The sequence below is a fragment of the Chanodichthys erythropterus genome, chromosome 14 (genome assembly GCF_024489055.1).
Source record: "Chanodichthys erythropterus isolate Z2021 chromosome 14, ASM2448905v1, whole genome shotgun sequence".
In the NCBI taxonomy this organism is placed as follows: domain Eukaryota; kingdom Metazoa; phylum Chordata; class Actinopteri; order Cypriniformes; family Xenocyprididae; genus Chanodichthys; species Chanodichthys erythropterus.
In genome coordinates this window covers 42,846,913-42,862,988 of record NC_090234.1, presented here as the reverse complement: position 1 = coordinate 42,862,988, position 16,076 = coordinate 42,846,913, and the positions used below count along the sequence as shown (strand labels likewise).

The 16,076-nt window shown below is 36.8% G+C and overlaps 1 protein-coding gene across 1 annotated transcript; it reads left to right on the top strand.

The window, feature by feature from the left end:
• The first annotated feature begins 6,662 nt into the window (after positions 1-6,662).
• LOC137035874 (toll-like receptor 13) lies at positions 6,663-10,083 on the top strand. The gene has a single exon (XM_067409640.1). The coding sequence runs from the start codon at positions 6,817-6,819 to the stop codon at positions 9,655-9,657; it is 2,841 nt and encodes a 946-aa protein (XP_067265741.1). The 5' UTR covers positions 6,663-6,816; the 3' UTR covers positions 9,658-10,083.
• Positions 10,084-16,076: the final 5,993 nt, after the last annotated feature.

The following is a 16,076-nucleotide window of genomic DNA, read 5'->3' as shown; positions in this document are numbered from 1 at the left end:
TATCTTTCCAGCTGAATAATATAAATATATATATGTATACATATATATGCAATATCACACGAGTAGCCATGCGATATGGCTGTATATCAGCACGCTGTGATTCGTCTGTAGGCACGAGGCCGCAGGTAATCACAGCGTGCTGATATACAGCCATATCGCATGGCTACGAGTGTGATATTGCGTTTATACAACAGTTCGACGGCACGAGTGTGTAAATAAATAAGAACAACAACTGAGTGTCTTTAAAACCCTCTTTTGTGCAGCACTACTTCCTTCCGCCACGGATTCAAATCTCAATTTGACAGTTGGACCAAGCCTCCGTTACTAATTCTAAAACGTAACTTCAGAACTAGTAACGAAGGAACGTTGAAAGAGAGTAGGCTATTACCTGTGTCTGGTATATTGCATTACATTCATTCATCAAGTCGATGTCCTTAATATTACATCCTTTATACAAGTCCATTTGAATGTCCGCTGAGGTAAGCGATCTTTGTATTTGCCTTTTTTTCAGCTTTGGGAATTTTCCATCCATAACACCACAGCGCTAAAACAACTTCCTTTTGCAAAAGTTCCTTTTAATTTAAAAGTCTCTTGTGACTCACTGACTAATTCTCCTGTAAAGTGTTGCCGCCATCTAATGGCGTATTAATGTAATGTTCACTCAATCCATATTACTTAATGGACATATTTATATAAAATAATATTTATTGAACAACATATAAGCACAATTGTACAGTTCAGTCAAACATAAAACACTAGTTATTAAAAAAAAAATAGGTCACCATTTACGCTGGTATGTGTGTTTTACAAATATTTAACGAATGAAAAGGATTTTAAAGAGATTGTGACAAAACCTCCTAACTCCATTGGATCCTCAAACTGTCAATCAAGCCTCATTAATCCGCCTCACCTTGTGAATGAAGTGCGCACGCAGTTTGGACATCTCTGTGCAATGCGAAGGTAAAAAAATTGTAAAGCGTTTTCTTTACTCAAAAAAACATATGTTTATAAAGTTTAATGTTTTACATATTTGAAGCGGAGAAGAGTCTGATATGTCCCGTCTAGTTGTAGTCAATGCTTATAAGGATGTAACGTAACGTTTATTATTATCAAATTTAATATAGCACAATTCGACTTGCTCTGTAACAAATAATAGATTAATAAGACCAAAGATTGCCCGTTCTATGTACTCAAATTGAATTATGTCTCGTGTTTAACCACTATAAGAGCCAGGGTCAAATCCCCGAGGCACTGGCTGAGATGAAGCTGTTCTCTGCGTTTACAGAAGCACTGAACGGCCGCTGACACACTCGAGCTCGCATCTCCGAAAACGTCAAAACAAATTGTAAAATAGGCGCTGTTATTAAATATGAGTCACATATTTCATGTCTAAACAACTACATTCTCGCCTAAAAAAACTATTAAAACTACATTTTGTGGTACAAGAAGTAGTATTTGTAAAAATCATGGTAAAAATTACGGTTGATTTGATCGGCCGCCATGACGGTCACTTTAAGCGGAGTGATACAAACGGTGAAAAGGCAGTAAGAGTGCTGTTATCACTGAAATATCGCATGGCTATCAGCCAATCAGATTCGAGAACCAGACAGAACTGTTGTATTAATATATATATATATATATATATATATATATATATATATATATATATATAAAACGTGATTTAACATGATTTAAAAACATGATTTATACTCGCCCAATCCCGTCTATGGATAATCCAGCCTTAAGTTCATGACCCCTTTAACAACCACCAAAATGGATTTAAGATTAAAACAGTTTATATGTTTTAGATAGAATGCTGTCATTTGTGTTTGACAGCATGTATAACAGAAAAAAAAACAAAAAAACAAAAAAACATAATGCTATAATTTGGTACCATACCATAATGCCATTTTTGTTGATGTTACCAATGAAAGTCTTGCAGTAATTTGCTGTTAATTTCAATAAATATTTTTCTTACAACTGCTTGGTTTGATTATTTTTTAAATGTTTATTTTAATGCATTTACATCAATATAATGGTAAATAATAGAGTACAGTTTACTGTTAAAATAATTATTTACAGTATTTTTAAAGTATAACAATTACAGCAACATCTTGCCTTTTGGAGCATTTACAGGATTTTATTGGCAACTTTAGTTGCCAGGTAAATACTGTAATTCAGTGCAATTACAAAAAAATACTGTAATGTATGCTACAAGTTCAATTTTATAATCCTGTAAAAAAATAAAAAAAATTAAAAAAATACTGTATTCCACTATTTTACAGGATTTTATTGGCAACTTTAGTTGCCAGGTAAATACTGTAATTCAGTGCAATTACAAAAAAATACTGTACACTGTACAACTTAATTCAACACCATTGTATTAGGTTTCTGGTTCACATTCAATTGCTTCATGTTAAAGTATCATTTTACTACAAGTTCAATTTTATAATCCTGTAAAAAAACAAAACAAAAAAAAATACTGTATTTCACAAACAACAATATACTGTAAATATACAGTGTGTAGATGCTTACAGTTGAGACATACAAAGAAAAATTGTACAGAACAAGTTTATTTTAAGCCCACCCCACTGAGGAAGGTGTTGCAGAAAACACGTCTTAAAACATGAACTGAAACTACTTTATACAAAGTACTAAGAGCAGCTCATATCTGAACATATTATTCAGAAATAGTCTGCAGTTGATTTTTATCAGAAAAGGATATTTCAGTATCACTGTAACAAATTGCTGTTGTTTTTTACAGCAAAATTCTACAGAAACTTGCTGTTTTACCATTTTACAAGTTATTATTGTATTTTGCAATGCATTTTGGGTCAAAAAGGGTATTACAGTTGTTAACAGTATTTTTCTGTGTCAACTGTAAATTAACTGTAAGGTGTTTTCGCTGTAACTCATACGTTTTTACATACATACATACGTTTTTGCTAAAGATAGTATTTTTAGAGCATTTGCAGTTTGGAAGACATTACATATTGACCGCTCGTGAGACAAAACCACTTATAGGCTAACGTGTGCAGTTAGGTTTGTTGATGAACAACATTAAAATATGTGGTATTAATATTGTTGGATGCTGCGATTTTCTCATTTATTTCACCAGTTTGGATTTCTTATTGAGAGCATGTAAACCCAATTTTTAAGAAAGGCCTGCAACTAAATTAAATGCAAAACAGTTTTAGCGAATGATGTAATGTCAGGGGTGCTTCGACTTTGCTCGCCACTGCAAGGGAGTATCGTTTATTGATATTGTCATCATGTGATGGCCTGATGTCTATTAGAGCTTAAATCTCAGACCATATGCTTGATGTGTTTAGTATTAATGATTGTAGTCCTGTGATTTTACAGCTGAAATCCAACAGCAGGATAACACTTTTTTTTTTTTTTTAAGAATAATACATTACGAACTGAAGCTTCTGTGTTTAAACACACACAGACATCAAGAGTCAGCATATGATTCTCAAGAACGGTGACGATAAATAAATACAAAATACTGACAAACAGATCAACTCTGAACATCACAAAACAAGCTACTGTCACAACAAAACAACAGAAAAATAAAGCAAACAAGAACAATCTACGAAAATTACAGGACAATTCGGCTGCATAATTTATTCATGCAGCAATGCATGATGGGAGCCTTGGATGCGTTTTGATTGGTGGCTCCCATCATGCACTGCAACATGAAGCACTTTGTTTGATTGTCACCATTGTTGAGGATCATATGCTGATTCTTGATGTCTGTGTGTGTTTTTTTAAACCTTCAGATTATAAACGCTCTTTTGGATTTCAAGTGGTGACAGATTTACTAAAAGGAAATAATATAACATCTATATGACCCATCAATACTGGATGTCACCAATGAATCTGACCATTTCACAAAGAGAATGCCATCATCAAAACAAAACCATTATGACTGTGCTTCCCAAAGCATTGCAAACCTAAATTGATATCCTTTGGCTTACATCCCTATTGGGGAACACAGCCTAGATCATAATTCCTCTGACCATAACAAATGTGCTTTACAAACACAAAGTTGGAGCAGCCAGAGATAAATTAATGCTAATAAATAGAGTCAAGAGCCCAACTAAAGGAAATGCTTTTCACCATCATGGTGACTTCAAACTAAACTTTCATTAAAACGTTAACATCTAAACATCTGTTAATTCTCAGTAAGAACTGTTGTTGATGTATTACAGAAATAAAATCAAACTGGTTAATAATAAGTGTAATAATGTTTAATGGCTGGAAGTCAGTTGTATATATTGTGTCTCTCTCTTTTTCTCTTGTTGTTTCTTCAATGATTCTGCTTATTAACATCAGGTGTCACCACTAATTGTCAATCATAACTCAATCATCAATCAATTATCTCATTAAATTTAACACTGCTTCAGTGTTACTTTTTAAATGACTTTCAAAACATTAAAAAAATTATTACTTAAAAGCAAATGTTTTAGATTATCATTTCAAACCATATGTTTTACTTTTTAATATTATTGTGATATTTATATGCAGAAGAAAACACCATGAATAAATTATAGCTTGATTATATTGGTTGTGTATTATACTCCTGCATGAGGGTAATTATTGTGAAATAGCAGTTAGTTGTTGTGAATTGCTCTGAAAATATTGCATCTGCCACAGTGCACTTTCTCTGAAATAGCAGGAAAATTGATAAAATTCTCAGCAGAAAAATAATAAGTTCAGACTGGCTAAATGATCTTTCAGAACTTTAAACTTAAATGATAAAAGTATTTTCCCTTTAATTACCTCCATGTTGTTCTTGTTCAAAAAATATATGGCTATCTGGTTATACTTTATTTCAATGTGTCGCAGATCCCTTGTCTCCCGGACTCCATTTCCCATAATCCTCCTGTTTCCTCACCTGCACTCACTTCCCTTGTCATCTCCCCATCATCACATATCATCTGCACCTGGACTTCCTCATCATCACTCCCTTTATAATGGACTCACTCCCTTTACTCCTTGGCTGCGTCCGAAAACCTAGGTAGCTGTCTTGCTGCCTCGCTATCTTATAAGAGAATGACTTGTACGGTAGCGTTTGTGCATGAAGGCACTTCACGAAATTGATTTCGGACAGACTTCTGAGGCAGTGTAACAGTTTAATGATCTACAGCAATATAGCGTGAGTTTTGGTGAGAACTAAACAAATATTTAATTACTAAAGTAGTAATTTCTCGATAGAAATATCAAAATTGAAATGTTGATCAAAATCATACATTTATACACAAACTGGGCAGCAAACGCAACCTTTGGACGCCATCTTTATTTTTCTAGCTCAACTGTCACAGAATGGAAAGCACAGGATTGTGGGATATCAAAGGCAGCTAAGGATGCATCTATGCTTCCTTCAAAAATCTGAGGAAGGCATCTCATGAGAGGAAGTGAAGCTAACATTGGATTCGGACGTGCCTTGATGCCTTCTTACCTTAATGTGTCCTCGTAAGGCAGCATTTTTCAGTTTTCGGATGCAGCCCTTGTCTGATCTTTATGTTAGATGTGTTTGGTGTGATTTCTCCTTTGTTTATTAAAGTATCTGTTATTGTGGAAATCTGCATACATCTCGTCACTGCAGCACCAGCACTGGTAACAGAAGATCAGACCCTAACAACGACAGGATTTCCACAATTCAATGATGGATTTTTTTTTTCCTTCTCTCCAAGGCTCCTACTCCTCCCGTGCCTCCCACTACCATGTCAGCGGCAGATTGGCTCATCGGGCTTCTGCAGTTTGGACGTTCGCTGGAGAGGTATGTGGAGGAGTTTGAGTTCGCTTATTTGACAGACTGGTCAGATGCTCATTTAATCGCCCTGTTTCTGGACAGACTGGACGAGAGCACTATCCATTCTAATGAACCTGACTATTATGTTTCCTTAAATGATACTAATAATTTTATCTTGTATTTAAATGACTCCAAATTCGTTGTTGAAGAGGTTCAGGATTATAAGTGCAAATCTCGTCCAGTCCTCCCGGGAACATGGGCGGCCTGGTCAGTTTGTCAAGCTCCATCTTCCTCCACATGCCCCTCCTGTGAATTGCTTTCCTGTACCACGCTGGACCCACACACCTTCTGGTTGTTTGAGGGGATGGACTGGACCCCTCAAGCCGCTCCAGTAGCTGCCCACGAGCCAGCACCTCCAGTCTCAGCAGCCAAGCCGGCCGCTCCCCATAATCCTCCTGTTTCCTCACCTGCACTCACTTCCCTCGTCATCTCCCCATCATTACATATCATCTGCACCTGGACTTCCTCATCACTACCTTTATAATGGACTCACTCCCTTCACTCCTTGTCTGATCTTAATGTTGTTAGATGTGTTTGGTGGTGTTCCTCCTTTGTTTATTAAAGAACCTATTATTGTGGCAATCCGCATGCATCTCGTCACTGCAGCACCAGCACTGGTAACACAATGGTCCACTTTAGACATTTTATTAACTATAACTTTTCAACTATGTATCGACTAATTCTCGTTCGTATTAGTAGATTGTAGAATGTTATTAGTGTAAGGAGAGTTAGTAGAATAAGCTGACATGTAGTTGTAAAGTTACTTTCAACATGAGGATAAGTGATGACTAAATTTTTTTTTTTTTAGTGAACTATGCCTTTAAGCTCTCATACATGTGTTAAAACAGATAAAAAATAAGGCAACTGATGAAGATTCACACCTTCATAGAATTCGGCCACAGAAAAGGGAAGTTTATATCTTATTCAAATGTTCTGACATGTTAATTATCTCCAGTGAAAAAGAGATGACGCCTAGACGAGCAGAATCATAAGCTGTAATGATTGGAGAATTGAAGATGGTGCTTCTGTTCTCATTTTTAATACTATCTCTCAAGATATGTGTTTCTTCTTGGTATGCTGGTAAATGTCTTTTCCACAGTGATGCGGAGCTTCCTGTTATTAAAACCTGTTCTGGAAAAACAAACACTGCCTTGTGCCGTAGTGTCGCTGACATTAAAGAAGACCTGCGTGAACTTCCATCAAACTTACAGAACCTCTGCATTCAAATGGACCGAAACCACAGTGCCTTGGCTCCAGACTCATTCGCACGCTTTGTTTCTTTGGATTACCTTGACATTACTGGATGTTTTTCAGAGATCCCACCAGAAGCTTTTAATGGTTTGACAAATGTAACTTCATTAAGATTAACTAGCTCGGGTTTAAAAGGCTGTTGTGAGGTAGCTCTTGATTTCAGTCGCCTTCCCTCACTTAACAGGTTGGGTGTTTCAAAGTATACATTGTCTTTATTGGCACCTAATGTTTTTGAAATGATTCCTCACTTGCAAAAATTATTCTTAAACGAAGTGTGTTTGAAGGATATATCTGAGGTTCTGTGTCGACTGGCAAATGTAAAATCACTGAAGGGGTTTCATCTAACTGAAGAGACATTAAATAGACTTCAGTACCCAAACTGCTCAGTTTTCAACACTTCTGATGGTTACATATCTACTGTGTTAAACATTGAAGAGGTGATATTGAATATAGGAACATTAGAGCATGTAGATGAGGGAGCGTTGGAAGTTTTGGGAAATCTCTTTGAATTTAACTTTGGATCTAAAGCAGACTTCCTCAAAGATCTTTCATTAACTGGAGTACATAAAATCAATCATCTGTATGTCTCAGTGGATGTACTTAACATTGTTGACTTGTGTACAGCAGCAAAATTATATTCGACTGAGTCTTTTCAAGTTTGTTATGAGACTGTTAACTTGCCATTGACTCCTATTAATATCTCAGATGGCTGTGAAGAAGTTAAGACAATTAATCTCTTTAAATTATTACCTTTTAACCTCTTAGATGTATATTCGTTTTTTCAGATTTTCAGGAACCTCACTTTAGTTAAAATAGCTAATCATGACCTCAGACCAAATGACTTCCAATCTCTTTGTGCTTCAGATCCACAGATAGTGAAACAGCTTTCCGTTATGTTTCTAAGCTCAAATACGATAGATGAGATAGTTTCATACCAATTTATGTGTTTCACAGATCTTGAAACTCTACATTTATCCTTTAATGACATTTCTAATATAGAAGATTTTGCTTTTATTGGATTGAACAATTTGAAAGAGCTATATCTCTATAGCAACAAGTTATCTTACATTTATCAACACACATTCAGTGGTTTATATGGACTAATGGTCTTAGATCTCCATGAAAATCCTATTATTCATATTGAATCTAATTCATTTGGACATCTTATTAACCTTAGCACATTTCTGCTGGGAGATCTGAACTTCCCACCTGACATGTCACCAATCAAGCTGCATTTATCCGATATATTTGGCATAATTCCATATAATTTGAGTAATATTTTAATTAGTTCAGGCCTGAGACCAATGCAGCTTGTGATCGGGAGTAATACTACACTGGAAAAGGGCCTAAACTTGCACATCAAAGGTCAATATGTGACTATTGAGGACTGCAACAGTTCACTCTTGACATCAGTAGTCACACTTCAGATAGATGCAGCATATGTGAGCTGTGGAAATGAATTCATTGGGAAATATGTTCGATCGGTCGTCAGTCTGGAATTTAACTCCGTGTTCTCAGATGATATTGGAGACTTGTCTGTAATCAATCAGCTTGTTCATTTAAAAGCCTTAAAACTGGAAAACATTGAATTGACTAAGCAGCCAAACATGGCCGTAATGTTTCACAATCTGACCAAACTCCAGACGCTGATCCTGGTGAACTGCAGATTCTTCTTTCTGGATGGAAGTCTGACCAAAGATTTAAAGGCACTGACAGGTCTAATGCTCATTCTAAAAGACAACGTCAATGTTCTTCAAAACTTGGTGGAACACCTTACTAGTTTGAAATACCTCTATCTTCAGGGCTTGGTTCTGTACTGCAGTTGTGATAATGCGTGGCTGCTCTCATGGGTGAAGAACAACAGGAAGGTGCAAGTTGACATGTTCAAACCCACCATGAAAGAACTGCAGTGTTTGAGTGACAGTGGAATTGACCACCTCAACTTTATTGGTTATGCTAAGGAGAACTGCTCATTTGAAATCGAATTTGTGTTCTTCGCCTCCACCTCTGCATTTTTGTGTATTTTTATTATTGTGGTACTGTCATATAAGTTTGCAGGCCAATACATTGCGCCTTTCTATCACATCACCAGTGGATGGTTCAGAGAGGCTTTGCGTGGAAACGGTAAACATCAGTACCGCTACGATGTTTTCATGTCTTATAGCGCTAAAGATGAACACTGGGTCATGGAGGAACTTCTTCCGAACTTAGAGAGACGCGGCCCTCCGTTTTTGCGTCTCTGTCTGCATAGTCGGGACTTTCAGTTGGGAGAAGACATTGTGGAAAACATCACAGACAGCATCTACGCGAGTCGCCAGACTCTTTGTCTCGTCAGTCGCAACTACCTCAGTAGCAACTGGTGTTCTTTGGAGATGCAGCTGGCCACCTACAGGCTCCAGCTAGAACACAGGGACATTCTTATCCTGGTCTTCCTAGAAATGATTCCGTCTCGCTGGCTATCCTCCCATCATAGACTGGCCCGGCTGGTAAAAACTAGAACCTATCTAGACTGGCCACAGGACCCAGAGATGCATGAGGCATTCTGGGACAGGTTATGGTGTAAACTAAGCTCTAATAAAGCCAGCTAGACTTTGTTTCTGTACATTGTAAAGTTGATTAAACAATTGCAAAGTGAGCAAAGTTCCACCGAAAGTTCAGTCAATATGACAACTAATAGAAAATTTTCTTTTTTCTTTTTTTCTCCCTCAACTGGCAAATGGATGAGAAAAGTGAACTTTAAATATATTAGCCTACATGTAATGTCCATGTTGTATTTACTTTTCTGTATGCTCTGGTGTAACAACAAATATGATTCACTGTGCAAACATGACAAAATATGGCTGTAGCAAGAGTTAACTATTTCAGCTTTAAAAAATCAGCACACTTTAAACATATGTAAACTGATGTTTGGAGTAACTACTGAAATATCCTTTTCTGATAAAAATCAACTGCAGTCTATTTCTGAATATGTTCAGATATGAGCTGCTCTTAGTATTTTGTAGTTTCAGTTCATGTTTTAAGACGTGTTTTCTGCAACACCTTCCTCAGTGGGGTGGGCTTAAAATAAACTTGTTCTGTACAATTTTGCTTTGTATTTCTCAACTGTAAGCATCTACACACTGTAAAAAATGTACTGTTGAATTTACAGGAATTTACTGGCAAAAATAGTTGTTCATTGCTGTAAAATGGATTACAGTATAATTCTATTAATCAATTTACAGTATATTGTTGTTTGTGGAATACAGTATTATAATTTTTTTTTACAGGATTATAAAATTGAACTTGTAGTAAAATAATACTTTATACTAACTCAAGTCAAATATGCACAGTGGTTCCACACAACCAACTTTTAAAAATAAAATAAATAAAAAGCAAAATAAATTTTATTAATCGTGATTAATCGTGATTCTATAGTGATTCAGTGCTTTATAAACATTAAATTAGCTACTACATGCGCAAATTGATGGAGACGTTGTGCAACGTCATTTTGCGCCTTCCCTCACAGCTCTCATTCACAGACACGTGCGGCTGCACTTTACCGCCTTTCTATGGAACGCAAAATGGGTGAAAATATGCCAGTAACCAAACTGTGTGTGTGATGATGAAACATTGATCAATATTAAGATATAATTTTTCCAAACTGAAAGAAAGGCTTTATTTTTTTAATTGAATCTATTAAAGTGCATAGACCAATAAAAAAAGAAGAATATATAGGCTACTGGTAAACAAATATATAGGCCTAGTGCCAGTAGTTATTACAGAACTGTCTGTAGGTCTAGGAATTGTCTATTGGAAGTTTGACAGAATTGATTATTCTATGATTGAACTGAAAAATGCTCACCGCGCTGCTAGAATTTGTAATTACGAGCACACAAAGAACAGCTATAATGTCGGGAAATATGCAACAGGACGGAGACAATCCTTGTGTATTTGCTGTAACCGCAATGTGTTTATATTTATTTATTCAGCAGCATTGCTCGATGTAAGAGATAAATTAATTCATCAAGTTAAGAGCAAAGCAAGGAAATGCATATGTAGCACACATTACCGTTTTGTTCGTCAGAAACCCATAGGTATTATGCTCAAGGTTTGCATCAAGTGGGCGAAAACAAACTCGCTTGTGTAGGAAATATTTTTTAATCAACAATAAACCCGACCCAAAGCCATTGCACACAACAATAAGAAGCCTATATTTAGCTGTTGCGTGTAGGCTATTAAAGCATGTGCCAGGTCGCCTGGTAAAAAGCATTATGAATAAAGCATTTCATGTTGGTTAAGTTGTCAGCAACATACAGTTGTAGATATTTAAAAGACCAAACAGAATAATACAAAAACAGAAAAGGAGAGAGAGAGAGAGAGAGACCTCAAACTCATGTCACGAAATAAAGAGTAGACTACTGACTCGTGAACAAACGATAGCTCTGTGGTTTTCACAAACAATAACGTACACAAAAGGTTATAAAATAGTTTTACTTAGGTATATTTGATTAAGGAAAAGGCACATACACACATGCCCAATGAAAAAATACAAATATCACACGATGAAAGTCCAAATATCAGTTGCAATGATAGTGTTAAAAGACAGGACTCTTGAGGTGGATTAACATTCTACTACACAGGTCTTACCGTCTTTTAATGGGGCTGGGCTGTGTAGTAAAAGGAGGGGCTGGTTTGAATATTATAGAAAACGCCGCTGACGGCGTAATATGGAACGGCAAACGGCGAAATGAACGGCGTTTTGGGTCAGATCAAAACCGCTGAAATTAACGCCGTTTCTGCGGTGAAAACGCCATCATTGACGGCGCTTGTACTACATAACGCCGTATTTTGCGCCGTCTTTTCATCTAAAATGCCGCAAATAACGGCATTTTCTGGGCACCAGGCGTTTGGTTACTGGCGTATTTTGACCCATTTGGCGTTCCATACCTTTCACTGGATTGCGCTCGCGCTCTGTTCGTAGACCACGTTTGAGCTCTCCTTAGGACGGCCACTGCTGTTCACATGAGCATATGACAGTTCTCTGCTAAGACAGCAATAGTTCTGAGTCAAACTGCTCAAGCCATTGCTAAAGCTGCCAAGTCATTGCGTGGTCACTACTGTTGAAATAAAACGCTTTTACTGCGTGGAAAAGTCGGAACTGGTTCATTGACATTACCTGAACAGTTTCAAGGTGCGCATTTATTGCCTGGACAGAGCAAACACATAATGTAAGTGTCTAAGGCTACGTTCACACTGCAGGCTGAAACGACCCAATTCCGTTTTTTTTGCCCCTATGCGACCTGTATCTGATCTTTTCATGACAGTCTGAACGACACAGATCCGATCTTTTCAAATGTGACCCAGGCCACTTGGGTATGTGGTCCTGAATCCGATACGTATACGATCTTTTGAAATGCGACCTCCGTCTGAACATCCAGACCACATGTATCCGACCCGTACGTCATTGATACGCTACAAATGTCATAATTGTGCGTTGAAGTAGGCGGGAACGAGAAGATAAACAACAACCATGGCGGACGATGCTGCTGAGACCAGTCAATGGCAGGGAAGTGAGGTCACAGATTTAATTAATATTTGGGGTGACAGCTCTATTCAGGCCAAACTCGAGGGCTCTTATTGGAAGCGGGCGGTTTACGAAAACATTTCCAGCGAAATGGCCGAGCGTGGTTACAGACGATCCTGATCCAATGCCAGCGAAAAATAAAAAGCCTCCGAGCCAAATACAAGGAGGTTAAAGCCTGGAACAAACGAAGTGGCCGTCTACTTCCGCAAACAACGAGTGACGTCGTTGACCGTTGTGTACTCTTCTGCGCATGCGGGTCACTTTTGGGTCATTTCACGTTCACGCAGGAGATCACAAAAGGTCGCATTTAATTGAAAATGTGAACGGCCTTGCAAAAAAATCAAATTTTTTCAAAAAATCGGAATTGAGCATTAAGCCCTGCAGTGTGAACGTAGCCTAAATGCATACGCACAGTTCAATGAATGAGAAATGAAATTATGAACTTAATGTCATTAAACTGAATGTGTGAGGAAACTGCTGATATAATAGCGCACGGTTTATCAATCAGATGGGTGTTAAAGTTGGGTTCGTTACTATAGCAACAGTAGAAACCCAGCACGTTTTCTTTCAGAATCACCATAAGGAAATTGTTCCATATAAAGTGGACAAAAAGGGCTTTTATAACTATTTAGGATTAGTTGGGAAAGTGCATGAAAGTCTCTCCATGTAAGCATTAGTAGCCTATGTTTAATGTACCTGGAACACTTTACTAAGGTTGTGTAGCCATGAACACGATACTGCACTATATTTAACATATTTTTTTTTAATAATAATTTTTAGTAAGGCAAGGCAATTTTATTTGTATAGCACATTTCATACACAATGGTAATTCAAAGTGCTTTACATAAAAAAGAATAATAAAAATAGAACATAAGGAATAGAAATATTAAGAATTAATATAATAAGAATTTTGCTATCTGGATGGAAGAGCTAGGAAGTCTCAGGGAGTTTTTTGTTGTTGTCGTCCATCAGAGTTGGATCTAAACGGATCTATTCATCAGAGCAGATGTGAATGGATCTTCCTCATCCAACAGGACTGCTGTCTAGCTCTACCTGTTAAGGCACTTCAAACTGATAAACATAGTTTCAATCTCCCCTTTTGCCAAGACACCTCAAACTGCACCACACAGCCCTAATCCCCCTTCCGGAGACATCTTACCTATGGAACGCAGTTCAAATTTCCCCTTTGGAAAGTGTCCTGACTGTAATCCAGAGATATCTTAACCATGCACCACAGCTTAAATTTCCCCATGGTTTGTCAAATTTACCAAATTTTAACCTAATCAATTTCTTCCTAATTCTCCCAGCTCTTTCAACCAGACAGCAATAATGCATTACAAGTCAGAATAAAAAGATGATACATAAAAGATATAAAATACATTAAAAATGAAATAAAAACAGGAAAAGGAATTAAAAGAATAAAAAGATAATAGCTGCGGCTGGCATAACAGCTAAAAGCAGACTCTCCTTGCTTTGAGTGAACCCTTGGTATTTCTAAATGACCTGATCCTGATGATCTGAGTGATCTGTTAGGTTTATATACTATGAGCATATCTGCAATGTATTGAGGTCCTAGACCATTGAGTGATTCATAAACAAGTAACAGTACTTTAAAATCAATTCTAAATGCAACTGGAAGCCAGTGCAAGGACCTGAGGACTGGTGTGATGTGTTCATGTTTTCGGGATCTGCTCAGAATCCTGGCAGCAGCGTTCTGTATGAGCTGCAGCTGTCTTATGGTCTTTTTGGGAAGACCAGTAAGGAGTCCATTACAATAATCCACCCGGCTGGTGATGAAAGCATGAACAAGTTTCTCTAAGTCTTGACTGGAGACAAAGCATCTAATTCTTGCAATATTTTTGAGATGATAATATGCTGATTTAGTTATTGTCTTTACATGGCTACTGAAACTCAGGTCTGACTCCAAGATCACACCAAGATTCCTGACTTGATTTTTAGTTGTTTGACCCTTAGAGTGAAGGTACGTGTTCACTTTGAAAACTTCATCTTTGTTTCCAAACGCAATGACTTCAGTTTTGTCTTTGTTTAACTGAAGGAAGTTTAGACACATCCAATTTTTAATTTCATCAATGCACTGGCACAGGAAGTCAATGGGGCTGTAGTCGTTAATTTAAAAGTATTTGACGTATTTAAGTATTTAAAGTATTAAAAGTATTTAACAATACTTTTACATTTACATTTGGCAGACGCTTTTATCCAAAGCATCTTACATTGCATTATACTATACATTTGTATGTGCAATCCCTGGGATCGAACCCATGACCTTGGCATTGCTACACTCTAAACAAAAATGGTGCTATATAGCACCAAAAATGGTTCTTTGGCTCGTAATCATAGGGGAACCTTTTTAAGTGCTATATAGCACCTTTGTCATATGGTGCTATGTAGAACCACAAGAGGTGCCATATCCCAGCAAACATGCTTCTTTGGGGCCCGTGTGGGGCCCTTGTGGGCAGCCCACTGTGGGCCCAGATACCGGCGTGAAATGCGGGGCACGTGTGGGCCCCACACTATGGGACCCAGGTGGGGTGCCAGTGGGACAGCCCAAAGTGTGGGCTGACTGGGCTGGCCCTCACTAAGCAGAGCAAAACTAACCATTTGTGGGCCCATAGCAAGCCCACACTGTGGGCAAAGTGTGGGTATACTGTGGGTACACTGGGAAAAGAGTGGGCATACTGTGAACAATGCACAGATGTGTAAGAACATACCTTTGGCTTTAACAAACAACAAGATTTGTTTGGTTCTACTTTGCATTTGCCACAACACACACAAAAGAAGTTCACTTGTTGAAAGAATACACTGAAAGTCATATGTTTCAAATAATTTCATTTATTCACATTCATGTAAAAAAAAAAAAAAAAAAAAAATATATATATATATATATATATATATATATATATATATATATATTTTTTTTTTTTTACATGAATGTGAATAAATGAAATTATTTGAAACATATGACTTTCAGTGTATTCTTTCAACAAGTGAACTTCTTTTGTGTGTGTTGTGGCAATAATAATAATATATATATATATATATATATATATATATATATATATATATATATATATATATATATATATATATATATATATATATATATATATATACATACACACACAATACATTACCATTCAAAAGTTCAGTAATATTTTTAAAATGCTTTGGAAAAAAGTTCTGCTCATCAATGCTGCATTTATTTGATTTTTAAAAAAAAACATTAAAAAGAGTAATATTCTTAAATAATATTAACTTAAAATAACTGCAGGGCTTGACATTAATGCTTGTCTAGAACAAGTGGATTTTTTGAAGTGGAAAGTGAAAGAGAATTGTACTTGCCCGACTGGACAAGCAGCCTGATAAAAATGCCAATAACAAAAAATAACTAGGGAATCACCAAAAACATGAGAATTGTTCTGGATT